We start from the raw sequence: 27,300 nt of genomic DNA, 5'->3' as shown, positions 1-27,300 counted from the left end.
TGCAATTAACAAGGTCCATTCCAACAGACTGCAGGTGTCCCCTCCCCCAGAGCCTTTTTTTTTTTTTTTTTTAATATAAAGACACCTGCCTTTGTGGCTCTTCACTCCTCCCTCCACACAAGAAGGAGCAAGCATGAGAAAGCTGGTAACCAGGGGAGGCAGCTGAAGGGCAGCTGGGACAGTCGATATTAATTTATGCAACCGCACCATGTGAGTGAGAGAGAGAGAGAGAGAGACTGACCGACTCCCTCTCCCCTATCTTTTGTACATTTTTCACCATCTTAGGTTGTAAACACTTTGGGGCAAGGCCCATGTTTACCTTCATATTTGGAACACACCAATCATTTCAGAGCCCTTTCTCAAATTGGAGCCACTGGGTGTTACCGTTAATATTAAACATCATCAAGATGTGCTGTTTCAGCACAAGTGACCCTTCCCCACCCTTCCTTTCCCTTCCTCCTCCTCCCCTCATTTCCCTTCCCCCCCTCCCTGCCCAAGGTTTGTTTTTCAAGCCAGAGCCCTTCAGATGAGACTCTGCCTGGGAAGCTAGGTTTGGGAAAGGTTATCAGGAAACAGCAGTCTCAACTGCTACCTTTCCGGCTTCCCCACCCTACCCCCAGTCCTTAAGGTCTCTGCTCTTCTGTTTAGTACGAATGAGTTCAGAGGCGATTCCTGTGCTAGAGCAATTCATAGCTCGGATTGTGCCAAAGCACACAGGCACACACCTCTCTGATCACTTCCTGCTCTAATACAGCTCAGCTGGCTCACCCCACAGAACGTGGGCTGGGAAAGGCAGAGCAAAAGAATCATGGCTGCAGGAGCCCCATGCCAAAGTCAGGCAGTGTTTCCAGGGGCGTGGGTACTGCCTCTCCTCCTCCCTCAGCTCTATCCCCTTGCGTGCAACCTATTTACCATACGCCTCTGCTGAGGAACACACACACGCAAGACAAAGCCTTGGCTGACCTTTAATTCTCCGAGACAATATTATGTAAAAGGGCAGGAGAAACAGGGCTAAAAAGATTTCCAGAGTGAAATTAAATTGTCAGGTGATCTCGTAACTCAGGATCATAGGGGCAAAGTTTGCTCTCTCATACAGGTAGAAACCCAGAGGAATTGTAAACCATCAGGGGAATTAAAAGGAGTTATTCCACATTTACACAGGCATAAGTGAAATCAGAAGTTGGCACCAATTCCAGTCAGCTACTCCAGATTTGCAACAGTGTAACATAGATCAGACTCTGGCCCTAATTCCTCTCAATTTAGTATAGTTACTCTGGATTGACACCAGCACTAATGGGAACACAACCCTTCACTAACTCAATTAGTTCAGTGAATTTACTTTAGATTTTTATCAGTGCAACAGAGAACAGAATTTTCCCCACAGACTTTGAAGGATAGAGTCCTGTTAAGTCACATTTAATGTGTGTTACAGTATCGTCCCTGAATTAGTGAAGAACTATATTTCCTAGTAATTAGTGCAAAGTAGTTTTAATTGGTCCACACAATGACACTTCCTGGGGGAACTATTCCACAGGGTAACTACATTCATTGCCTGATGCATGTTGAAGACAAAAAGTGCATTTTAAGTCACCTATGTAAACACTACAGTGATAGTGTGATGATTGTGTGCAGTTAGCCACTCACACCTTTGTGTATCTCACTGATCGAAAACCCTGATAACTAGTATGGCACCAACTGCACTGACATCATTTGAGCTAATAGAACACAAGCCAAAGATTTTTTTTTTCTTTAAACCTTTTAAAGATTAACAGGAAACCTCATAAAACCTAGGGAAAGGAACAGGAGAGGGTTGGGCACTTGGCCTTGTGGATCCTGTGCATTTCTTCAATGTAATTGCCATTCATTGTTGTTATTATGTTGAACATTTGTAATACAAAACTCATCACAGTGTAGAGGCAGCCAACAGTTTCATACTGACAGACAGACTCATCCAGCTGTTGCTGCCAATGTTGAGATGTAACACTAAGGCGTTGACCTCTTGGCCATTAAAAATCCCAGTCTTCTCCATGACTCAGGGATATCCCTGGCCAAATTCCAAATCAGGTATGTACATTCTGCCTACACAAAATTCCCCTTCAGTTTCAGCTGAAGCTCCCCGCTTAATAAATGGTTACATAACTGTTACACACCAGTAAACACATGGTCTCAGAGGTGGCTGCCCTGTAGTTCTGAGTAAGAGATACTGTACATAGTCAGCAAAGAGTTTTGGGAGTCCTAAGAATGAAAAGGTGCTACAGAAGTGCAAGTTGCTCTTATTACATTTGCACTTGGAGGCTCAGAATAGAGATCCGTGCCCCATTGTGTAAGGCTCTGTACACACAACAAACAAAGTCCCCGGCTCAAAGGTGTTTACAGTCTGCACAAGAGTTACACTCAGAATTGTTACTAAATGAGAGCAAAGCAAAAATCTATGAATAGGAGACGGTGATAGGTATTTGCTGCCGAGATTCCGAATACAGTAGCTGATCAGAATGTGCCTATAAGCTGCTTGTGTCTTGGCTCCGTCAGTAGTACACAGCACTTTACACAGAACCTGATGCAACATTATCCTCATTTTATAGATGGAAATACTTAGATACATAAGTAAAGTGACTTGCACAAGGCCCCAGAGGGAGTCAGCTCCAGAGCTGGGAAGAGAGTTCCTGGCTCTCAGGTCTGTGCTCAGACCACATAGCTCCGAGGAGAGCATTGCTCATTGGGTGTTCCCTTCCCCACAAGTTCAGGGCCAGCATTAGACTTGCTGAGGCTCAGGGCAGAAACTAAGGAGTGGGCCCTCACCCCATCTCCCTTACTGGCTCACATATTGGATTTCTGCAATGTTTCTGAAGCTGAAGCCTGAGCCCTGCCACATAGAAACCAGGGCAATTGCCCAGGGTCCCACTCCCTAATGCCAGTCCTGCACAAGTTTTAAAGACCTGTCAGTAAAAAATGCAAATAGGCTTTCACAGGAGCAGCCAAGCCAGTGCTCCAGCCCCAGGTGGAAAGCATCAGTCTCTTTCCTTCTCCACACATAGCACCCCTAAGGCAGAGCAGCTGCTGAGGGGGCCTCGAGCAATGAGCGACACAGAAATCCCCCTCAATGGTCTCTCTCCCTTTTCCGCACCAAGAACACAGGCAGATTTTCTAGTTGGATTCCAAAGGAATGCAGCAGAATGGCTGCTAATTTGCTGCACCTGATGACACTGAAAGCTTCCCCCTCACTCATCACAGAGGAAGGCATCAGCCAGGCACTTACTCAAAAAGATGGCACACTGCCCATTCTCCCCTAGATGTGGTAGTACACAAGGATATTGAGCTATTATAGAGAATTACAGTCCCTGCCATGTACACACAAATACTGTACTGCATATGACTCAGGCCATGAGCTTTTCTGATTGCCCATCTTGCTTAAGAATGGAGGACTGAGACAAAGATGAAAAGAAAGTGCAAGAGTAGTAGATTAGTTAGCTGGGAGTGGATTAAACAAATCAGATTCAATAAATTCTCTCCTACTTCTCTGCTCTTCAACTTCTTGTTTGGTTCTCCTCCTGCATAGTGGGAATCCCATGGGGGAGTGGGACAAAGTTGCATTCATTCCTCTTCTCCAGTCACAACATCTCATCTACTTCCCAGATTTGACCACCTGTATGCTGATTACTCACAAATCTGCCTGAATAGCCTTCACTCCATCATCTAATCCCACATTTTAGCTTCTCCCCCCCTCTGACATCTCTGCCTGGGACCATCTTTGACTCTTCCTAATCAGAGTTCTTAGATCCAAGTTCTACATGGTTCCCATCTCCACAGTAGTCGGTCTCCCTTTCCCTTGCCTCTTGCATCCTGGCCACAGTCAAATTCTGCCCCTTCTTCGTCTACAGTGTTAAGATCAGACCTTTCCCTTCTACCCCTACAACTAAACACTCATCCACATGCTCAGCATTGCCCATGTCATTGCAACCCACAACCCCACTCCAGGTCATGAAAACCACAGTTGCAAGGACCATCTTACTGGCCTATCATTTAGACCACACCATCACCACTCCTTTGGATCCATCCACCTGCTATCCCTTCAGCACCACATTGAAGGTGAACACAAGAAAAAGCCAGAGTTCTATAAAATTCTGCCCCTCCCCTCCCTAATTATCTACATCACTCCACACCCACTCCGCCCCACCAACAAAGCCAGCCTCAATACCCTGTTTGTCCATTTCCCCCCTCAAACACCTCCATGCATGCCCCTGCAGATGGAATGCCCTTCCTGAGCTGGACCCCAAGACCATTACCCTCCTGCTACCCTGTCCTTTCTTCCCAACCTCTTCCTACTTTTGTCACCTTCTTTCATTGCATCACATCTGAAATTAGACTATAAACTCCTGAAGGTGGGGATCCAATCTTATTTGATTTGTGAAGTGCCTCGCATAACTTTAAACTCTATAAAACACTAGAGAAAGACTTTTAGGGACAGCATAAACTGCTATATCCATACACAGAGTAGACAGATCAGAAGGTAGACAAAAGAATATACTGTTGTATTGCCAGTGCTACTCTGTTCCCATTGGGGTGGGCTGAGATAGGTATCCCAAGTCAGCAAGACTATGAGTGGAACCACATGGCAATACGAGTTCATATATAGCAAAACTTCAGAAAAAAAAACCCAGGGAGATTGGTGCTGAAAGACCCCGGCAACAGGGAAAGAAAGCATAATAGGTTAACAGTGCCAGCCAGTACATCCAACCTGCACTCTCAGTGTCAACGCAGTGTCTAATTTCAACCACATTTCTTTGCCACAAATTAGAGTCCTAATGGGATGCACAATTCTTACTGTATCAACATCATTGCAGTAAGAAATAGGCCACAGTGTAGCTTTATATGAACTTCTCGCTCTAACTAATACAGCCCTTACCATAAGTGCACTTTCAGCTATGTCAGATCATGCAAGCATTTTTGACTCAGTTGATAACATATTAAAGACATTGTGGAAGGATGATTTCTTAGCAAATGTACCAAGGCTAACAATAGCAGAGAAATCCTATCTTCTACACAACTGCCAAGCATTCAATAGTGGAAGGATGTCAAATCAGCTTCTTTGTACATTACTCTGTTCTGAGAGAGTCACACTGATGGGAAAGCTTGCATTTCTACCAGTTGCTCTGTTCTCTACCCTCTTTCTGCTGGTCTACACACCTGCTCCCATGCTGATGAAATTCAGTAATAGTCCATTGGAAACAATGGATTGCTAGGATGGATGAAGCGCTTTCCCTCAGCACAGAAAGGGAAATCCTACACCTCAGACTTGTCTGCCATGGTGAGTGGGTCCTATCTGGGATGTTCTCTAGGCACAGCAGGTGCATCCCATTTGGAACATATCCAAACATTTCATGAGCATAGTGTATGTACGCTACCCAGAACTTTGCTATATTGCTTAAACACACTACCTAGGGCATTCAGTAGCAGCCAGTCACCATGGAACAGACAAACATCACATGGGCCAGGTCCTCAGCTGGTAGAAATCAGCATAGCTTGACTTCAGTAAAATACTGAATTACAGCACCTGAGGATCTGGCCACAAGTTCTATGACAAGGTAGCACTCTAGCAACACATTCTGTGAGGTGATCCGTTCATGTGGTTTCTCCTTGCACTAACAATTGTGAGCAGGAATTTCACAAACACGTCGGTAATGTTGTGGCCCCTGGCTTCCCCACATCCAAGATCTGGCAACACAAGCACAGACCCTCATTTGTGCTTTTAGCTGATCTCTCCCAGCCCTGCCTGCTTGGAGTCTCCTCCTCCTGGTGTGTCAAACTATCCTTGCAGCCCCCTGCTTGCTCCAGCTCTTCTGCAGTCTCTGCCTCTTTTATAAGGCCCAGGTGCCTTCCCTTAAACCCATTTGGGCAACAGGGAATCAGTCACAGGTGCACTGGACCTCACTCCCTCTGAAAGGGGCCAGTCACGCTATGGCACTCCCACTGCAGTCTCCCACTATGTGTAGCTTTTCACTTCCTCTCCATAAGACAGGAAAGAGAGGAAGTGTCTGAAGAGAGTGAGCCACACAGCACAAGCAAGGGGAGTCTTTGCCTTCAAAGTATTGCTCTCCTAACAGCTTCAAAAATCTGAATCAATGGTCCATTACATAGGCCAGTGATTTCAATGGAAACAAATCACATCTGAGAGCAGCGTCGAAAGCTCTACTCAGGCAGCTACAGTCTAACCTGAAAGAGAGAAAGACTGCTTTGTGGTCTGGTTCCCCTCAGCTCAGAAGATACTCCACTACTGAAGGGCTCTGCTGATCTCTCAGCCTTCAGAGGATCACCTCAGATAATGACTAAGACCCTTGTCCTCTTCCTGGCCCCACCTAATATCTGAAAAATACCAGTTAATCTCTTTATTGGGATTTTTCCTTACAGCCTCCACTGAAATGTTCCTGTTTAGCAGCCTTAGGGAAAGGAGGCAGTAATTAGGAATGGGCAAAATCTGTTGGTCCAAAGCCAGCAAGTCTCCTGCTCTACTGGAACCAGAGCTCATCATATGTGAATGAAACAGAGGAGCCTCTCCAGATCTTGATTGCATTTGGCACAAGAGCACTTTCCTGGTTAATTAGGAACAGCAATTCAATATATAAATGTATAGCAGAAGTGGGCTCAGGCAGCGAAACGGCCACATGTCTGGGGTGATGGGGAACAGAGGCACTTTAAAAGTATATTTTCAGTGAATTTTCTACTGATCAATGGCCCTGCTAACTGAAAGACCTATTTAGCCACCAAAATGGTGCAGTATGAGTAAAGATCAGTGTAAACTACCCAGGGCTGGGATTAACCCACCACTGGGCTCTAGGCAAACATACATTTGTGGGGCCCTGCCTTTTAATATGAATCTGGGCTCCAGGTTGCAATGCCACTTGCTCAAATTTGACCCAGCCACTCCTCAGCTTTGACAGAGAAGTGGCCAGGCCAAACTTGAATGAGTAGCACACAGGATCGCAGCAGCACTCAGGTTTGTCCCAGCTGCCCCTCTATCATTACAGGAGGGGTGACTAGGCCAAATTGGGCTCCCCCACCCCATGAATTTGGGCCCTAAGCACAGGCTTAGTTTGCTTAGGCATTAATCTGATGCTGAAGCTACCCACAAACCTCTCCCCAGAGTCAAGTAGATTCCTGATTTTCTGTTTTGCAGAAAACATGTCAGAATCTTGGAATTTCCTTTTCCAAAACAGAACTAAACCAAAAAAATTTGAAGTTTCCTGCAAAATGAAATTCTGAAAATATTTCATTTTGGGGGTAATCTACACATTTTGTTTCAATAAAATACAAACACTGCATTCTGCTTTTGACTGTGTCTGATTAAATTTAAAGTGTTGCACCTTATCAGAGCATGGTTCCTTTCCCACTCTCAGAAAAGAAATTTTGTCACAAATTGATTCATTTCTGCAAAAATGTCACTTTCAATAAAAAAAGCATTTTCTGAAAGGGAAATATTCCACTGGAAAAATTCTGCCCAGCTCTACACTTCCCCAACCAGAGTATCTCATCTCTGTCCTGGGTACCACCTGCACAGATAGGAGTCCTCAGTCTCCAGGACCCAGTCAGTCTCACATTTTTTCCCAGAGGTAGAGTGTCACCTAATACCATTTGCAGTGGCGAGTCTTTTGTTTTGCTCTTTCAAACATGGACCCTTATCCACTGGACTGATAACAGCAAACTCATTTCACATAGCCCACTGAACAGCCATCATGGTTTTTGGGGGTAGGGGGAGAACAGCAACAGCATCACAAAGGATTGGTCTACACTAGAAAATTCGTTCGGTTTATATTCATCAGTCAGGGATGTGAAAAATGCACACCCCGAGCGGTGTTGTTAAGCTGACCTAAGTTCCCAGGTAGACAGCACTAAGTCGATGGCAGAATAGAGAGGTGGATTACCTATGCCAATGGGAGACCCCCTCGCACTGGGATAGTGTCTATACTGAAGCATTACAGTGTTTTAAGCATAGACATACCCTAAAGGAAAAATTATCAGCTTTTCCCTCTCTCTCCAATTCTCTTTATAACCTCTGCTCAGTAACTTTCCTGTATTCACTACAGTTTAGGGTTACCTGCTGACTGAGTTCCCTGGACAGCCCCAGGTTCTGATATTGCTGGGATTTGTCCTTCATCCTACAGGATTTTTTAAAAACAAACAAACATGAATTTCCTTTAAAGGGAGAAAAATCACTTTTTGCAGTAGGACACAATGCTGCATTGTGACAGAATGCAATCGACAGACATGCTGTACTATCAGTCACATTTCTCTTGTGAGATGAGATAGCAAATGTGAAAAGAGCACTTAACTAAGCAGGTGAAGGCTAGATATGAAACAGTACTCAGACTACATGATGTTAGACAATGTAATGCACAGTTAGAGTTAAGAATCTGAATATAAAACACAAAGGTGGCAGTTTAGGGACAGGTGAACCAGTCCAGTGAATATTAGAACTGCCACAAAATGTTTGCCCATAAGGTAAAAGGTGCTGAATTAACAGCCCTGGAGATAGAGGTCCTACACAGGAGAGATACAGTACTAGCAACAGTAGTACACGCTTCCCATACTAATCTCCTGCAATGTCTGTGTCCTGGAGGATCAACATTAGTGGGAATTCAGGCTTCATGGCCCATTCATTCCTTTGTCTCTGACAAGGCTGCCAACTGTGATGGTGATTTCTGTGATGTGCGTTCTGGGAACTGAGACCAACCAACTCATTTCACATCCTCCATCACACAGCCATCCAAATGTTACAATCTTTAATCACTTCCAACCCTGGGTTGCATCTAAATAGGTGACCTAGAAATGAAAACCTAAAAGACTGAATATGGGGCATGGAGGTTATCTACTCCCCTCCCCATTGGCCATTCTTGCAATAGAGTAGAAACAGAGGATTTCAAAGCGTGGTTTCTCGCTAGGCGCCTGTTTGAGCCCCCTCCTATCTCCTCTAACCAAATAAAGGTAGGGAAAGGCTCACTACCCCAAATAACCTAGGGCTCATCCTTGTACATACTCCTTCATTCTGAAAGGACTAGGTTCCCTCAACCTCACCATGCATAGTCCCATCAAAGCATCTGCTTGTGCGGCTTGCACAAATGCAGCCTCAACCTAAAGGGCTGAGAGGGCCAGCAATCTCCTCCAGGGATCCAGTAAACACTACACACTGCACCTACAGTTGGGAGGATGGCTTGGGAAACAGCAGTATCACCACTCCCAGGAGACAGGGCCACTTGCTATGGCAGTCACCATGGGACAAACTGACTAACAGGGACTTAAGCTTCAGTGACATCCTAGAACATTCCATGTTTGGAATCCAGTTTATCCAACCCAGATGAGAACTGTTGCAGTGGCTTCTTGACTCACTAAGTGGAAATAGACCAGGGAAGTGGTAATTCAGGCTGTTTGGTACCCTAGGATAGAGGTTCTTAACAGGTGCATCTCAATGACCCTGCAATGGAGAGGATTGGGGGTGGAAAAATGGTCATTCCACTCACTTCTAGGCTGGAGGGAACGAACAGTGATCATAGGCAGAAAGGCAGGTTTCAGGCAGACTGGAAGTACTCAGGAAGAGTCCAGTCCCTTAGAGACTTTTTGCACCCCTGCAGGGGAAAAGGAGCTTCTAGGATCCTCTGGTGAGGGACAACACAACACAGTAGAGCTCTCTCCTAACTCAGAAACCAGGAATTGTTTGAGGTGCCATGGAAACCAGCAGAAACGGTGATGTGATGTGAAGTAACAGGAGAAAGAAAAAGGAGCTGGATTTTGGGTAATAGATGGAAGGAGCAGTCAGTCCCTAGGCTACCAGGTAGTGCTGCACATCACTGTGTAGGTGAACCCGGGCTTGCTTGTCAGTCACAGTTAATCTCATTCCCAGGGTCAGCAGAGGCCAAGAGTGCAGCAGATGTTGGGTCCTGGGGAGAAAAGTTCAGTACTTGGGTCTCATCTCTACCTTTCTAGTCTTTCTGGAGCTGGGAATGCTGCAGAGAAAGACTTTGGATACCCAGTCTCTTGCTGCTCAGGCGGGGAACGCTGCTGGAGTAGTAATGGAGACACTTGCTCAGTATCTATTCTGCTCATCACCTAGGCCAATGAGGGCCAGGAGTCAGACAGGACCAAAGTGCTCAGTCCCCTGGGGAGAGAGCAAACTACCCCCAACTAAGCAATGACCTACCTCTCCAGCTAATTGGGGAGCAATAGGGTCTGAAAAAGTGGGGGAAGTTAGGAGGGAGTCCTCTTTATTCAAAAGGATGATGATGAGGGGTGGAATATAGGAGGAAAATGATGGAAAAATCCCAAAATCTTCAGACACAGTGAATGGAAATTCTCTGTCTTAGAAAATGTCTGGAAGGTCAAAGCTGTTTCTATTGTTCCTTGGCACGTGACCAACTTAATTAAATAGGATACACAGGGAGTTTAGGCCCAAAGTTGAGTTATGATTTTTTTTTTTAAAGTAACAGAAACGTTTCATGAATTAAAAAGTAAATTAGTTTTTTTGTGGGGCGAGAGAGAGAGAGATTTAAATATTCCTGTTCCTACTGGGAACCCATTACACAACATCACATGCAAGAGAAACAGAAAATGAATCTGAATTCGTTCTAAATTCAGTGTCCAAGCTGAGCTATGTGCAAGTAGTACTGCAAAAACAGCAGCACAAAGAGGGAAAAATAAATATGAATGTTTCAAATTCTTTCAGATCTAATAATCAAATGTGTTGGTAACCCAGGTAAGGCCTATCACTGATTTGTTAAACACCACATCTCAGATCTGTGAAAGGTCACAGAAGATGACTCAGTCCAGCTTCCAGTCTAAATGGATGAGAAAGAAATATTATCTTGACAATGTACTTTAGAAAAAACCCCATAACACCTTTTGTATTTCTTTCTTGGCTAACAGCTGACATTCCTTTCATTTTTCTGATTTCTCTGGGTCTGCTACAGTCAGTTACCCTTCCTGGTGCGGTTTGAGTTCACGCTTGAGATCAGGTTGCCTGTGTAACTGACAGATTTGGGTGATGAAACCTCCAGCATCATGAGATTTCAAAAGCAAATCACTTCCACTCACAACAAAAACCTAGGACTTCTTTGTCCTTGAACAGAGCGAATTTGAACTCATCTTGGAAAGGCTCTATCATAGCCTTGCAATACCTATAAAGTTCAACAAGAAATTGGGGATGCGGGGAGGTTAAGTGATTTCCCCTTGTTTTGCAGTAGATTTTAAACAAATCTTCCAGATTTTCTGTAGTTGTTCAGTCAATAAATCTGTGCAAAGGAAAATATATGCTTATAGCATGGCCACATTTGCCAGCAGACACACTGGGGAGACCACCAACTGCAGCAGCACTTCACTACAAGGCAGCATGCACAATGCCAGCTTGGGGGGGAAGGGCGCAAGAGAAGATGGAGGAAAGTGAGCAAAAGCAATCTAGAACTGTAGGCTAGGGCCAGATCTATCATTTATGGGGCACAAAACCACCCCACAGATGCGCCAGTGTGCAGGGCCTCCCCTACTCTTCTTCTACCACCAGGAGAGGTGGAGGAGAGAATCTGGTTCCAGATGTTTTTTCCCCTCATACAGTAGGGCCACAGGAAGTATTAGGGCTGGCCCTTGAGATGCCAATCTTAGCTGAACTAGGGAGGCCCCAGAAGCACAAGGATCCAAGTGGGCGTTTGCTTTGTGTCATGGTCTGGTGCACGAACAGCCTTTGCTTCAGAACTTGCGCCTATTTCTGTGGGCAGATGACCTGGTGAGTTAACATTCCCACTAGGAAACTGTGCATGCCGTATGCATAGGCAGCTCCCACTAAGATCATCCAGGATCTTAATTTGCCCCCATGAGGGGAGTGAAAAGCCTCCTTGCTTTCGCTGAGAACCTGCTTGGGGAAATGGGACCCCAAACATATCATCCAACTGCTAGAATAAAGTATCCCAACACATTCCAAACTCCATCTCCCAATTTGAAAGACTGGGCTTCCAAAAAGCTAGCTGTTTGAAGATTCAGTTAAAACCATGAAAACAATAGATACAGACACGCATCTCACCTACAATATCCCATTACATGGGCACCTGAGGGAATCCTTTAAAGAAGATATTTCCCTCAGAGTCAGGTGGAATGTCCAGAATACTGAATATTTACTGGGCTGGAAAATAGCCACGCTGAAAAATATCCTGTGAACTAAGGTTGGTTTTTCCATATTGTCATCTAAAGTGTGGGACAATGCCCCAGATTTTAGCCGCACAACGGGAGAACAGGCTTGGGCTTTTAAATGAGAGCTAAATGCAGTCAAGTGCAAGAATAGTTTTCATGATACCCTTTTACAGAACAGATGGCACAGGCCAAGCCATACCCTCCGAGCACGCTCCAGGGAGCGCAATGCAATGTTTGTCTCACTAGAGACCTCAGACTGTGTCAGTGCCACCATTTTGCTTAGGGATTTGAGTCAAAAGGCTCCACGGTCATATCTGCTTTTTGTCTCAAAGACCAAAAAGAACAAACAGTGGAGTGGCTGGTATACCACACAGAGCCTTCCCAAGCACTTCCAGCTTGCTGATTTACACTGGCACATTTACAGACAACCTTTCTAATCCAATTAAAATCTCAGATCAGCTATCAATACAAATGTGGTCTGTTCTATTTTAGTGTTTCAAAGAACATGCATTAGCCTGGAATTGTGGGTGAACCAGGCCTCCCTGGCAAATCCTGCAATCTACCAGCCTAGTTTCTATCCCAGGCAACCACATTAAGAAATACTTTGCTATTGTCTCTCTGCCTATCTCCCCTCCCTGTCTAGAAGCTCATACAACCTCCCTCACTGTAGTATCTGAGCACTTTCCAAAATTATGCAACACTGCCTTATCCTTCTGAAATAGAGCACTTTTCTCCCACAACTAAGTCCTCAGAAAGTTACAGTTCTAATAGTATCAAGAAATACACAGAAATGGATTTGATTTCAATGTTTGTTTTTTTAAAGTAGTACATGCCCATTTAGGTTCTGGGCATATGTACAAGTGGTACAGTATATATTATACACACAGTAGTGGGGCAGTTGACCCACTTTGGCAGAGGAGGGGTTAATAGCAGCCCTTGGAGCAGCTGCAAAGAACCCAGCCAATCATAGAAGGGCAGAAAGGCAGCCAATCAGGACCAGGCTGGGCCCTATATAAAAGCTGCAAAGCAGAGAGAGGAGTCTCTCCCTGACCAGCAAGGGAGGACTGGCTCCCAGGGATAGCACCTTGGATAGAGCAGCGCTGGGCAGGCTCAGGGGAGCAAAGGGAAAGCTCCAGCCTGATTCAGGGGCCTCAACCTAGCAGGTAAGAAAGGACTGAGAAGGTGCAAGGGCCAAAGGGAAGTGGCCCAGGGAGCAGTAGTAGCAGGACATGGCTGCCCTCAGAGGGTCCCTGAGCCAGGACCCAGAGCAGTGGGTGGACGGGTCTGGGTCTCTTCCTCCCCCCTTCCACAGCCAGGTGCAGTGTAGGAGCGTGGCCCAATACAGACTGGCTTGCCCCTGAAGCAAAGGGCTAGACTTTGGGACTGCAGTTGGCCACGAGGGCAGTTGCAGACTGAGGACTGCCGACACCTCCCCCAGAAGGGGAGAGAACCAAGTGGGGCACAGCCAGAGGGCTGTGTCCAAAAAGAGGACGCTGTAAGCCAGGGAGCAATGCAGGTCCTAGACAACACAGCAGAGCAGACAATGGGTGAGACACCTGCAGAGGGTGCTCCACAGCTGGATAGAGTTAATTCCTGGCACAACCAGCAGGAGGTGCTGTAGTGGGGAGTCTGCAGCTGTTAGCATACATATACTGTGCATGTATACTCAGAATCCTCTTCACTCTAAGGACAGAACCACACTTCTGAAAGACAATGAATCCATCAATTCTTGCTGGAAAGAACATTTTGAAGACTTCCTTAACTGTAATTCTATGGTTGCAGATGAAGTCCTTGAACAAATCCCTCAATGACCATTTAGGGATTAGCTCAGAGACCCTCCCAATTTATATGAGGTAAACAATGCCACCAAGCAGATGAACAGCAAAGCAGCAAGTCGAGATGGGATCCCCGCTGAAGTTTTTAGAGACAGTGGACCAGAGCTAATTCGACAGCTTTACCTGCTTATCCTTAAAATATAGATAAAAAAGGAGGAGAAATCCAGTGAAATGAGGGATGCCCTGATTATCCCCTTTCTTGAAGAGGGTAACAAAGTGGATTGTGGAATCTCCCTCCTAGCCATTGCAGGCAAAGTTCTGGCATGGATCCTTGCAACCTGCCTTCTGCCCTTATCAGAAGAAATTTTACTGAGGTCACGGAGTGGTTTCCGAAAATGTCGTGGAACTGAGGATATGATCTTCACAGCACAGCAGCTGCAAGAAAAAAAGTATCAGGAGCAAAACCAACCACTGTACATGGCTTTTATTGATCTAACTAAAGCCTTTGATTCAGTGAATTGCTGTGCCCTCTGGACAGTACTTTTTAAGATTGGATGTCCTGATAAATAAATCAATGTCCTAAAATTGCTTCATAACATGAAAGTGACTGTTCTGAGCAGCACTGGCTCCCAGAGTGAACCTTTCAAAGTACAAAAAGGAGTCAAAAAGGGCTGCATCATTGCTCCAACCATGTTTGCAGTTTTTATTGCCATCATTCCTTACCTAATTGCTGGGAAGTTTACAGCTGGCGTTGAAATCATTTACAGAATGGACAGAAAGCTGTTCAGGCTTAGCAGGCTGAAAGTGAAGAGTAAGATTTCCACAATAATAATATTGTGGAACTTCAGTATGCTGATGACAACACAATCTTTGCCCTCTGAGAAAGATCTTCAAACTATCTTGAATGTATTTGCTGATGCTTACGCATGTCTTGGTTTCACTTTTGATATCAAGAAGACTAGACTAAAGTGCTCTATCAGCCCTCTCCAAATGAGGTATTACATGCCCAATCAATGGAGTGGTACTGGAGAATGTCAACCATTTCCTCGACCTTGGAAGTCATCTTTCATCCAAGACAGATATTGATGCAGAAATTCAACATCGCCTGAGCTGTGCCAGTGTAGCTTTCTTGTTTATGGCACAGGGACTTTGAAGATCACTACATTCAAACAGACACCAAGCTTCTTGTTTATCAAGCTGTTATTCTCCCAACGCTGTTGTCCAAGTTTCGGACCCAAACAACCCATAGTCACCACTTGAAAGTCCTTTTAAAAGGCACCATCAAAACTGCCTTCGTAAGATTATGAAGATCAAATGGGAAGACAGGCGCACCAATATTAGTGTCCTGGAAGAGGCAAAGACCACCAGTATCGAAGCAATGATCATCCATCAGCAATTCTACTGGACTGGTCACATTGTCCAGATGCCAGACCATCGCCTCCCAACACAGGTCCTGTTCTCTCAGCTGAAAGAAGGGTAATGTGGGTGGACAATGTAAGCATTAGAAGGACTTGCTGAAGGACAACCTAAAAAAGGTGCGACAGACAGACACTGACACTTGGGACACACTTGCCCAGGATCGCTTAAAATGGAGGGAAGTCCTACATGATGGTTCCCTGCATTTTGAACTTGCTTGCCGACAAGCTGAAGAGGATAAGAGGCACAGGAGGAAGAAGAGACTGGCTTCCAGTCATGGTCAACAGCCTCCTGCTGAGCCTGAAAACATCTGCCTTCATTGTAATAGAACTTGTGGTTCAAAGATTGGCCTTATTAGCCACCTGAGGACCCATAACTCCCACAGAAGATGCTCATACTTGGTAACGAGCGATTGCCCCTCCCAGAAACATATCCTCCCCACCTGGAAAAACCTGGCAGAGGATCATAGACCCTGCAGTGGGACTTGAAGGTCAGCAGATTCAGGTTCTGGCAAACCAAGGTGGAGAGCAAACACTTCAGGGACCTCCCATGGGAAAAATAGCTCCAGTGCTTTGGCTGACTTCAGCCATCATAGTATGACATTGATAGAAACACAGGCTGAGCTAGCCAGGACCAGCCATTTAAAGATTTGCAGGTGAAAAAACTAATATATTGCACCCAGAAATTAACTGCAGCTGATGTAGATCAGTGCATTAGTGTAACGTGCTCCCCATAAGAAACACCAATCAGCAAGCAGGCTTCCATATTCTGTGTCATCTGTAGTTTCCAATAGACTAAAGGGTAACCTCATATAGAGCGCATTATAGTAACCCAGTCTCAAGCTGAGAAAGGCCTGGGTCAGTGTGGCAATATCCACATCCAAAGGAAAAGGTTGCAATCTTCTGACTAACCATATATGGTGCAAAAATATCTTGGCCACTGCAGCTGTTTGGTCATCCTGAAGCAGCTGGAGATCTGTTTTACCAACTATTTGACAATCAGGCATGTAACTCCAATTGAGGGAGCTGGTATCATCTTTGCCAGTCCTACTGACTTCCTCCACCCCACCAGCATAACCTAAGTTTTATATGTAGTCACACATCTCACCCTTAGCTAAACCCCAATCTTGTCCAGACACCCAATAATCTGGTCAACTGCATCACATGGGTCTAACTCGGTGTCCTCTTCCTACACCATAATCCATATTGTCTCCATCTCCCCCAGTGGCCTCACATACATGGTGAACGGAGGGGGAGGGGAAGGAGTGGCCATGAAGAATGGAATCCTCTAGCACACTACATTAGAGGAACCTTGGAGCAACTGAGAAATTGCTCAGTATTGCCTATTTTTTGAATGTGGAACAACTCCTTCCATTCCAGCTAAAACCCACAGCTGAGTCAACACTACCTCATGGCCAAAGGTATCAAAATTAGCTGACAGATGCAACAAAATCACCGTGGTTACTTGGTTCTCATCTGTCATCAGCAGGAAATCACTGACAAATACTATCTCCATTCCATACACAGGTCAAAACCCCAAATCTCCTGGTGTACTCTAACAGTGTATTTTATTCCAAAGGCAGCCATAGGAAATTGATCTCTGGAGCAACGATCAGGGATCAAAGCACTGATGCCATGATAACCCTACCAATATGCCCTGGGAGAAATTGCTTCCCAACCCTAAATCTGGCTATCTGCCTAACCCTCTAAGAAAGAATCACTGTCGTTAGTAATTTAATCCCATTCATACCTGAAATATTATTGGTGTCCAAGTAATTGTCCATCTTTTCAGTTGGAATCTTAGCAAAGAACTATTCAAGGCAGCAGTTACACAGCCTTTTATTCAAGAGTGATTAACTAAACCCTACCACAACGTAGGGAAGTGGTTTACACAACTCACTGGAGGTTTTTCCCAGCTCCCAACAAGTCTATGATTCCTATTCCTCCTCCTCCTCCTCCTCCTCATGTGTGGTTTGTATCACAGCACTTTAGAGCCCCAGTCATGGGCCTGGACCCCATTGTGCTAGATGCCACACAAAAAACACAGAAGAGTCCCTGCCCCAAAGAGCTTACATTACCCCACAGGAAATCTCTCCCACACCCTGTAAAACATAAGGTCAATGGCAGAAACTCACCACAAGTTCGGAGAACCTAGCATTGAGCTCCTCCGCTGGTGGGATTGGGACAGAGAACTCCAGGAACTGGAGGGGGTTATTATCTTTGAGGTTGATTTCAGGGAGGTCGCTTCCCCCGAAGCAGCAAAGAAACCCAAAAGCATGACGATTCCTTTTCCGGGGAGCCATGGTCATGGTGCGAGATTCTATCTACTGATCATGATCTGCAGAGAAGACAGGAAGAGAAGCCGTTAAATAACAATCCGCACAATCCAGCACAGGTTATTTGTGGTTATCATTGCCATCAGAGCAATGGGCAGAGAACAGACTGATCTGTCATGCTAAGGAGCAAAATAAAAACAGCCATCTCGATGGACTGGTTAGTCAACGTTTAATACATCACCCTCACCACCACCATCTTCCATCGCTATAAAGCATCTTGAATCCCAAAGGTTCCCAAAAGGTTTGACAGAGCTAGGCTGGGACTTTCAAAGCAGTCAGTATTGATTTAAGTCTGCTCCAATCAAAATCGGTGGGAGTTTTAACACTGACTTGAGTGAGAGGTGTTAGGGCAACGATAAGCCCTTTGGAAAATCCCACTCAAACTCACACACCTCCCCACACACACACACACCCCTGCTCAATTCACCCACAGCTGACACAAACCCCTCTGGGACAGAATGCAACAGTTTTTACCCCACAAGCAGACACCAGTGATGAGGACATGGAAAGAGCAGATTACAATATTGCACAACAGTTTAGGACAGGAAGTGCCAAAGAATACTGAAGCAGTTGAAACGGCAGGGGACAATGCAGGCTAGTTAACCAGGAGCACAGGAGCAAAGGACTTGCGGAGGTTCTTTTAGTTTTGGTGGCTTAAAAAACCCTACCCTCTGGAAACCTTGAGAGTCCTGGAGAGGGCAGGGGTATAAAATCAGGCAGAATCACTGCTTAAAAGACTGCTGCACGCTCCCTCACAGTGACAGAGGCGGCTCTGCACAGAACTACTGTTCGAGAACTGCTACTTTAGCAGGGCAATAATGGGAGAGACTTCAACAAAATTGTAACTAGAACTACACAAAATGTTTCATTCCATGTGGGTTTTTTTTGTTTTTTTAGAACCACACACACAAAACTGGCCTTTTTTCAAAATTAAAAAAGTTAATGTTTTCAGAATTTTCCAATTGTTTTTGGCCAAAACCCTTGTCATAAATATAAAGGGATGGGTAAACACCTTTAAAATCCATCCTGGCCAGAGGAAAAACCCTTTAACCTGTAAAGGGTTAAGAAGCTGGATAACCTCGCTGGCACCTGACCAAAATGACCAATAAGGAGAAAAGATACTTTCAAAGCTGGGGGTGGCGGGGGAGAAGAAAAAGACTGTTTTTGCCGGGAACAGAAAAGGAATGGAGTCTTAGAACTTAGTAAGTAATCTAGCTAGATATGCGTTAGATTCTGTTTTCTTTAAATGGCTGAGAAAATAAATTGTGCTGAATGGAATGGCTATTCCTGATTTTGTCTTTGTAACTTAAGGTTTTGCCTAGAGGGATTCTCTATGTTTTGAATCTAATTACCCTGTAAGGTATTTACCATCCTGATTTTATCGAGGGGATTTTTACTTTTTCTTCTATTAAAATTCTTCTTTTAAGAACCTAATTGCTTTTTCGTTGTTCTTAAGATCTAAGGGTTTGGATCTGTGTTCACCTATGCAAATTGGTGAGGATTTTTATCAAGCCTTCCCCAGGCAAGGGGATGTAGGGTTTGGGGAGGATTTTTGGGGGGGAGATGTTTCCAAGTGGGCTCTTTCCCAGTTATTTTTCTAATCTAATCTAATCTAATCTAATCTAATCTAATCTAATCTAATCATCTATCTGACACTTGGTGGTGGCAGCAATAAAGTACAAGGGCAAAAGGTAAAATAGTTTGTACCTTGGGGAAGTTTTAACCTAAGCTGGGTAAAAATAAGCTTAGGGGGTTTTCATGCAGGTCCCCACATCTGTACCCTAGAGTTCAGAGTGGGGAAGGAATCTTGACAACCCTATTACTGGATTTTTTTTTTTTAAAAAAATGTTGGTTTGTCTGTCAGAGTGGGTCCTTCTTGGTCTGGATGGAGGCATATTAGTATGTGAGGGAAGCTTGCAGTACTGCTGCCCATGCTAAATCTGCTCCGGGGATAGATAGGGGACTCCAGTCTTCAACAGCTCTGGGGCCATCAATTCAGCAAGTTCCATCAGAATCACACTCACTCACTGATGAGGAAACAAGGAAGAGTAACTGACATTAACAGTCATGGGAAACATCTGTATTTATTTCCCCTTCTGTATACTTGTGGTTTAACTCAGCATAATATTATACTGTCTTCTACCTGGCATATTGACATAACTCCTTCCTCATTAAACTGTGTAGGAGGGGTCCACAGAATAAGCACAGTTCATAACAGCAAAGAGGAGTGGGAGGAGTCAAGCTAATTAGCACTATTTAATAACTTCCCCTCTCTACCCCATGTTCCTTCCAGAAGACAGGTGGGATCAGCAGTCTGAGGTATTGTCCTGGAGAAATCAAAAGCAAAGATTTATGATCCTTATCAGCCCTACATATCTGATTCACTGCAAGAATTTGCTCCTAGATACTATGCAGACACCTCAGGAAGCTTGGAGTCATGCTGCCCTGTAATGAAAACATCTGATCCCCCGTACTATCCTATAGTAAAACTAGTAGCCCGCAGCTCCTCTCATCTAATGGAATTAATCTCTGACCAGCAAGCAAGCAGTGGAGAATCATTTTGTTTTGTCTTGTTCCTAAACACATCATTTATTGGACTAATCCCTGTGTTATAACAGCCAACATTTGCATCCATTCACTTGTGCACATTCTAACCTGAAACCGGAGTTTTCGCTGCTCACCAAAGATGCTGAGATTTGGAGCATCCCAACTCTACTGTGGGTTACAGTGGGAGATTGGCCCTGATCACACACAAGGGCCCAGAACACAAGCTTATTGAAGTAAAGAAGGCTACAGTCCCAGACACAAGTTGTAGGTACCAGGTGATGTGCATGCCAGAACTTGGGAAGCACTGGTATAACCACTTTGCTGCTGAGTGCTTTTACACAGGCCAATATACACACCTGGCGCTGACTCACATATCAGGCACATGGGTTTGAAATGCTTAAAAACAGACCACAGTACAATAGCCTGGACTTTCATTTACACAAAGATCACATTACACCACTCTAGCAATGTAAAGGGGCCTTAATGTGAACATAAACTTTATTTATGGCCACTTTAAGACCCCTTTCCACTGACAGAATGGTTTAAAGGGCCCTAGTATAATGGAGGATTTGACCTGAATCTTGGACTGATTCTTATCCTGGAGAAAAACCACGCACTCCCACTATAAAAGATTAGAAGAGTGGGGAGGTGGTCTGGTGAGCCCCCTGAGGTCTCTGTTAGGGAGAACTGTTTAGCAGAATCAGACAGGTCTTCATAGCTTAGGAGCCTGTCTACCTTTAGTGGAGATAGTTTCCAGAATAGCGAATTTGTTATGAAAGGATACAGATCTGGGTAAAAGAATAAGATGGGCACCAGCATGCACTGCTCAAAGAAGTGATGCATTAACAGGAGCAATTCAAGACATCTTCCCCTCACACAAAAGAACATCCCTGATGTCTGAAAGAGAGCCATATATATTCAAAGAAGAAACACAAACCTTGCCCATCAGGAAATGTTTAGTAGCACTGATCAGGAAGATCCTCAGGATAATGAGTAGGGCCCTACCAAATTCATAGCCAGGAAAAACACGTCACGGACTGTGAAATCTGGCCTTCTGTGTGTTTTTACCCTTTTCTATACAGATTTCCTGGGGGAGACCAGGGTTTCTCAAATTAAGGGTCCTGACCCAAGAGGGAGTTGCAGGGGGTTATCAAGTTTATTTTGGAGGTGGGTCTGTACTGCCACCCTTACTTCTGCGCTGCCTTCAGAGACAGGATCCAGCCAGCAGCTGCCACTTTCCAGTTGCCCAGCTCTGAAGGCAGCACCGCCACCAGCAGCAGTGCAGAAGTAAGGGTAGCAGTACCACAATCTTTCTTCCTCCCTCCCAAACTCCTTTTTGGGTCAAGACCCCTACAGTTACAACACTGATATTTCAGATTTAAATAGCTGAAATCATGAAAGTTATAATTTTTTAAATCTTGTGACCGTGAAATTGACCAAAATGGACCATGAATTTGGTAGGGCCCTAAGAACGAGGCCATTAATCCATTTCGGCCTACTGCACCTGGTTCAGAGTCTATGGTCTTGAGGTATTCAGATTCTTATGGTAGGGTGATCTTAGATTGCAAGTTCCTGAGTGGGATGAGAAAGTAAATTGTGAGAATCATGAAGCAGCAAACTGAACTGTGCTAAACTTTGCTACTAAATTCAGACCCACACTCATTGCACTATATCGGATTTTGGGTTTTGATAAAAATAAACTCAAAACTCAGCCTGTTTGTCAAAAGTTCTCATCAGATTAAAAAAAAAAAACAAACAAACCTTCCAAGCATGCGAGGGATTGATTTAAAATATTAAAATGAAGTGCTTCATTTTAGTTTTGGGTTTTCCCCCCCCCCCTTGGATATTTGGGCTTCTTTCAAACCTGAATTGTAAAATGAAACTGAGGGTGCAACTCCTTGTGAATCAAATGAAAAGGTTTGATATAAACCAAAGAATCAAGCTCAGTACAGCTCCACCAGCAAAAACTTCCAATTAAATTCCCTGTCAATGTCCTTCTAGAGTCAGACAGAGCTGAAAAGAGTGAATGATTAAGCTGAGCAAACATAGCATTTCTCCCCCCCCCCACTTTGCAAGTTTTCATGTTCTCACAAGACTTTGCTGTTTCAAAGGACAACATTTCTCCATCTCTAACCCAGCACACGCTTTTTTGCAAGTAAAGTGATGAAGATGCATCATGGTGGAAAAATGGTGTCAATCTTCACTATGCCCTGAGTGACAAATACTGATGGGGGAAACTTCAAAAAGGTTTGGAAATTTGTTTGAGTCAGTATAATCGGGCTGGAAATTATATGACAATAGGCTTGTGATAAAACTGCTTGCTTCCAGTCAGGCTAGGAATTTCGTCAGAATAAGTCTCAACTGCGGTTTTACCTGTTCCACTTCTGGGGGGAAAATATGTACCAAGGTGCAGCAGAAATGAAGCTTATGAGGAGAAGGCAACTATCTGCAGGGAAGGAAACTCATCACACAAGCTCCCCCAGTTCCCAGCAATTAGACTCATCAGTAAAGCTCAGCCACCAGCATAGGACAACCTCTTGCTTGATTTCTCCTTCTCTCACTGCAGTGGCTTAAAGACCCAAGTACTATAAAGCCTACCCTGCAAAAAGTGTGCGTGAAGGAAAATTCATCTGCAGGCTGTGAAAGGATTAAAAACTCTCATTCTGATAAAACAAAAAAAATCAATATTAAAGGAAGCTCAGAGAAATCAGCGCTTCACAGTCCTGTAATCAGACAGATAAAGGCATAGATGAGTGCCTTCACAGACAGCAATAATTCAGCAGGGCCACTTTTCCCATCACTTTTTTAAATAGTGAAGTACTTTGGGGCTGTTTTATGAATCAAGGGGTTATCCTCTGCTGGGGAGAGGAGGGATTGTTCACAACACACACCCTTTTAGTTTATGTTTTAATTGCCAGATCTAGTCTTGACAGGACCAAAGCATGAGAGGCTTGAGGTGCTGGGATAAAAGGGGCAAGGGGTTTGGAAGAGGAGGAAGGGATAGGAAATGACTGATCTCAAACACCCCCTATTGTGAGCACCCCATCCAAACAGGAAGTCTTCTGCCAGCAGTCTGAAAGGAGGGATCTGTGCAGTCCATCGAAAGCTGCATATTTTGACCTTTTAAGGGACTTGTTGTTTAACAGCTCAGGGGTTTATTTGTGTGGTTTTTTTTTTCCTAAGGGCTTCATTTTTTCCCCACTTAATCTGCAGAATAAACTGTATTTTGTGAGTAAATTAAATCCCTTTGCAAAGTCAGGCTTCTCTGGGGACAAGGCAGGGATAGGAGCAAAGGCAAGTGAACTGAGCCACTGAATGCCAGATCAACTGCAAGACAACTGATTTTTGTCCCGGATGCTATCACTGTACATTTGTCCTAACCTGCCCCAGGACCCTTTATCCTGTTTGTCTGCCAGAATAAGGCTGCCTTGTGCTTTCGTGGAGACTGAGCATATGGGCTAGAAAAGCGACTTGTGGTGTCAGTTTCTCAGTGAGACCAACACACAGTGTTTGTCAATCCAACAGCACTTCAGGGATATCCTGTATGGAAAACACAAACAGCTTGTAGCATTGGATGCTTGATGCAGTTTATGTGCCTGCACATTCTGCCACCTGGATTATCCTATCTACATGTCCCTTCCCTGTCCGAGGGCATTGGCTACTTTTTTCATGCAGCTGAGAGGAAAAGGCACAAGCCCTGGCAAGGGGTGCCATGTATTGCACTTGTGGAATGCCCACATCCCCTTGCTGTCCATGCCAAAGTTGTAATGGATGGTATGTGCTTGTGGGATCTATAGAGCCAGCAGTGGCCAGGATTTCAGCTGTGTGTCTGTCTGTCTCTCTCTCTCTCTCTCTCTCTCATCTAGAAGGTAACACCTCTAGCAAGTGAAGTCAGTGCTGGTGAGACATACTAGACAGACAGCTGTGGTGACAGATCTACTGGGGAGGTTCAGCCCAGGCACTAGCTGTACAAGCTTTCACATGCTGAGATATCAATACACCTCAACTCTTATCTGCAGTGGCCATCCTTAGGCAATGAGAAGTCAATCTCCAGGCCTTCTCGGCCGACCAATGAGACAATTAATAACCACTCATGGTGTTTTTTGTGGTACAGACACCTGTTCATGAGGAGCTGGGCTAGAGACCAGTCAGCACGGCTATAAAACTTATTGCCATTTGTCAGGGAAGGCCTATAGCGCTCACATGAGTAATGTGGTTATCCCAAACTTTTAGTAGTAAAAGCTTTCCAGCACCGCACTCCATCCCATAACCTATATTTAGAGCAGTAGGATTTTCCAGGTCCACATCCCAGCCCCATGCTGGAGTTCCATGCTGACTCACAAGTATGAAGTGCCACCTACATGTTATAACACTAACTGTAGACAGATGAGACATCTGGAGGATTTTAAAATATAGATTACTGGGGATTAGAGTGAAACACAAAGTATTTTATAAAATGAATCAGGCAGAGAAGGTGTGTGAATAGGAGTATGGCCTCTCTCACACCTGGGCTTGCCAATCAGAGGGTACTGGGACCCTTAAATTTTTTATTGTTACAGCTGGTTTAAAAATTTAAAATGGCCTTTACACAAAAAAATTGTTTTTCCCCTGGGTATTTAATAAAAATCTCCAAAAATGATTGTTTTTCCCTTTTACTCTTTCCCTTTTTTAAAGCCAAATTGGAAAAGGAGTAAATGAGGAAAAGGGGCAGATGATGGGGCAAAATAGAAGGAAATAATCTCTCCCCTGTCCCCCCCCCCATTCACACACACTTCTCACTGAAAAATGACTGCTAAAAAGTTTGGCAAAAAAAATTAACAAAAAATTGTTCTCTATAAATCTATAGAAACCAAAATTTTCCAGTTTGTAACATACTAAGTGAAAACTCTTCTTGACCTTCTTAATGATTCTATACCCTTTGAGATTCTTGTATGGAAAGTGCTATAAAAATACCAAACATTTGCTATTATCTACTTTTAGACAGTTGTATTGAGAATCAATGGGATATTTCTCCTTGGAGGAGTCCCACTATCACACATAAAACACCCTCCCTCCTGTTCTTCGATATGCAGTCCTGGCCTTTTCTACAACACAGAACAGCTCACTGTCATTTGAGATGCTAACTTCAGTCCTTGTTTTCACCCGGCAACCCAGTCTGTGGTTCGGCTCAGGTTGGGAGCTGGGGTCCAGATCTTTGCCTGAGATCTAATTATAATGGTGTCCTCTTCCTCTGATAGGGAGTACATGTTCATTTCCAATCCACTTGGCTCAGTTACCAAACAATTAACCTAATGCAATTTCCCCAAGATTTATCAGATGGATTAGCCACTTGTGATGAGGTACACTCCAACTGCCTGCAAGGGCAGCTTCTAAATCCCCTCTTCGTTCTGCTGGGAGAAAGGGAGACAAACATCCTTTTCTTTTTCCCAGAAATTATGTTCCACATGCAAGGGGTTCCAAACAGCCTGTGCTCACTCTGTATGAAAAGTCACCAACTTAAAGCAATGTGCTGTCTCAGCAATTGAGATGTGCAAGAGGCTCACCATGTCTTTGCCTGCACTGTTCTGTCAGACAGCTCAGTTCCAATTAATGTAAAAGAATTCTTTAAGCTGCTACCACTGCAAAGGCTGTGAGATTTTCCCATACCTGAGCTATTCTTTTTAGGTGACAAATCTGAGGAACTGTCCCAGATTGAGGGGTCAATAGAGGTGGTTTTGGAATAAATTGATAAAACTAAATAGTAATAAGTCCTGAGGACCAGATGGTATTCACCTAAGAGTCCTGAAGGAAATCAAATATGAAATTGTAAAACTACCAACTATGGTAACCTATCACTTAAACCCACTTCCATACCAGATGACTGAAGGATAGCTAATGTGATGCTAATTTTTAAAAAAGTTTCAGAAGTGACCCTGACAATTATAGGCTGGTCAGCCTAACTTCAGTACCAGGAAAATTGGTTGAAACTATATTTTAAAAGAAAAAAACAAATTACCAGACACATAAGTGAACATGGATTTGTTGGGGAAGAGAGTCAACATGGTTTTAGAGTAGCAGCCGTGTTAGTCTGTATTCGCAAAAAGAAAAGGAGTACTTGTGGCACCTTAGAGACTAACAAATTTATTCGAGCATAAGCTTTTGTGAGCTACAGCTCACTTCATCGGATGCATTTGGTGGAAATGCTCTCCTCTGTTTTTTCCACCAAATGCATCCGATGAAGTGAGCTGTAGCTCACGAAAGCTTATGCTCTAATAAATTTGTTAGTCTCTAAGGTGCCACAAGTACTCCTTTTCTTTTTGCGAACATGGTTTTAGTAAAGAGAAATTATGCCTCACTAATCTACTAGAATTTGAGGGGGTCAACAAGCATGTTGACAAGGGTGATTCAGTGGACATAGCGTACTTGGACTTTTAGAAAGCCTTGACAAGGTTCCCTCACCAAAACGGTCATGGGAGAAGAAAGAAGATTCTCATGGAACAGTAACTGGTTAAAAGACAGGAAACAAAGGGTAGGAATAAATGGTCAGTTTTCAGAATGGAGAGAAGAAAATAGCGGGGTCCCCAGGGATCTGGGCTGGGACCAGCACTGTTCAACATATTCATAAGTGATCTGAAAATAAGGGTAAACGGTGAGATGACAAAAATTTGCAGATAATATAAAAGTTGATCAAAATAGTTAAGTCCAAAGCTGACCAAGGAGTTACTAAGGGATCTCATAAAACTGGGGGACTGGGCAACAAAATGGCAGATGAAATTCAATCTTGATAAATGCAAAGTAACAACGGAAAACATAATCCCAACTATACATACAAAATGCTGGGGTCTAAATTAGCTGTTAACACTCAGATTTTGGAGTCATTGTGAATAGTTCTTTGAAAACATCCCCTCAACGGGCAGCGCCTGTCAAAAAAAGCTAACCATGTTAGGAACCATTAGGAAAGGGATAGATAAAAGAAAATATCAATACCATTATATAAATCCATGGTACACCTACATGAATACTGTGTGCAGTTCTGGTTGTCCCATCTCAAACAAAGATCTATTAGAATTGGAAAAGGTACAAAGAAGC

At 44.1% G+C, this 27,300-nt stretch overlaps 1 protein-coding gene across 10 annotated transcripts in view; it reads right to left on the bottom strand.

Moving 5' to 3' along the window:
- Positions 1-27,300, bottom strand: part of DAAM2 (dishevelled associated activator of morphogenesis 2) — a 244,007-nt gene that overhangs the window by 135,193 nt on the left and 81,514 nt on the right. For all 10 annotated transcript variants that reach the window (XM_038395793.2, XM_038395798.2, XM_043511616.1 and 7 more), the window contains one exon: positions 17,485-17,687. In XM_038395793.2, coding sequence (XP_038251721.1) covers positions 17,485-17,658 — 174 coding nt within the window. In that variant the 5' untranslated portion in view covers positions 17,659-17,687. The remainder of the gene's footprint in view (positions 1-17,484; positions 17,688-27,300) is intronic.

This window comes from Dermochelys coriacea, chromosome 3 (genome assembly GCF_009764565.3).
Source record: "Dermochelys coriacea isolate rDerCor1 chromosome 3, rDerCor1.pri.v4, whole genome shotgun sequence".
Taxonomy (NCBI): Eukaryota; Metazoa; Chordata; order Testudines; family Dermochelyidae; genus Dermochelys; species Dermochelys coriacea.
Note: the sequence above shows the minus strand (reverse complement) of the source record. Positions and strands in the feature narration are given on the sequence as shown.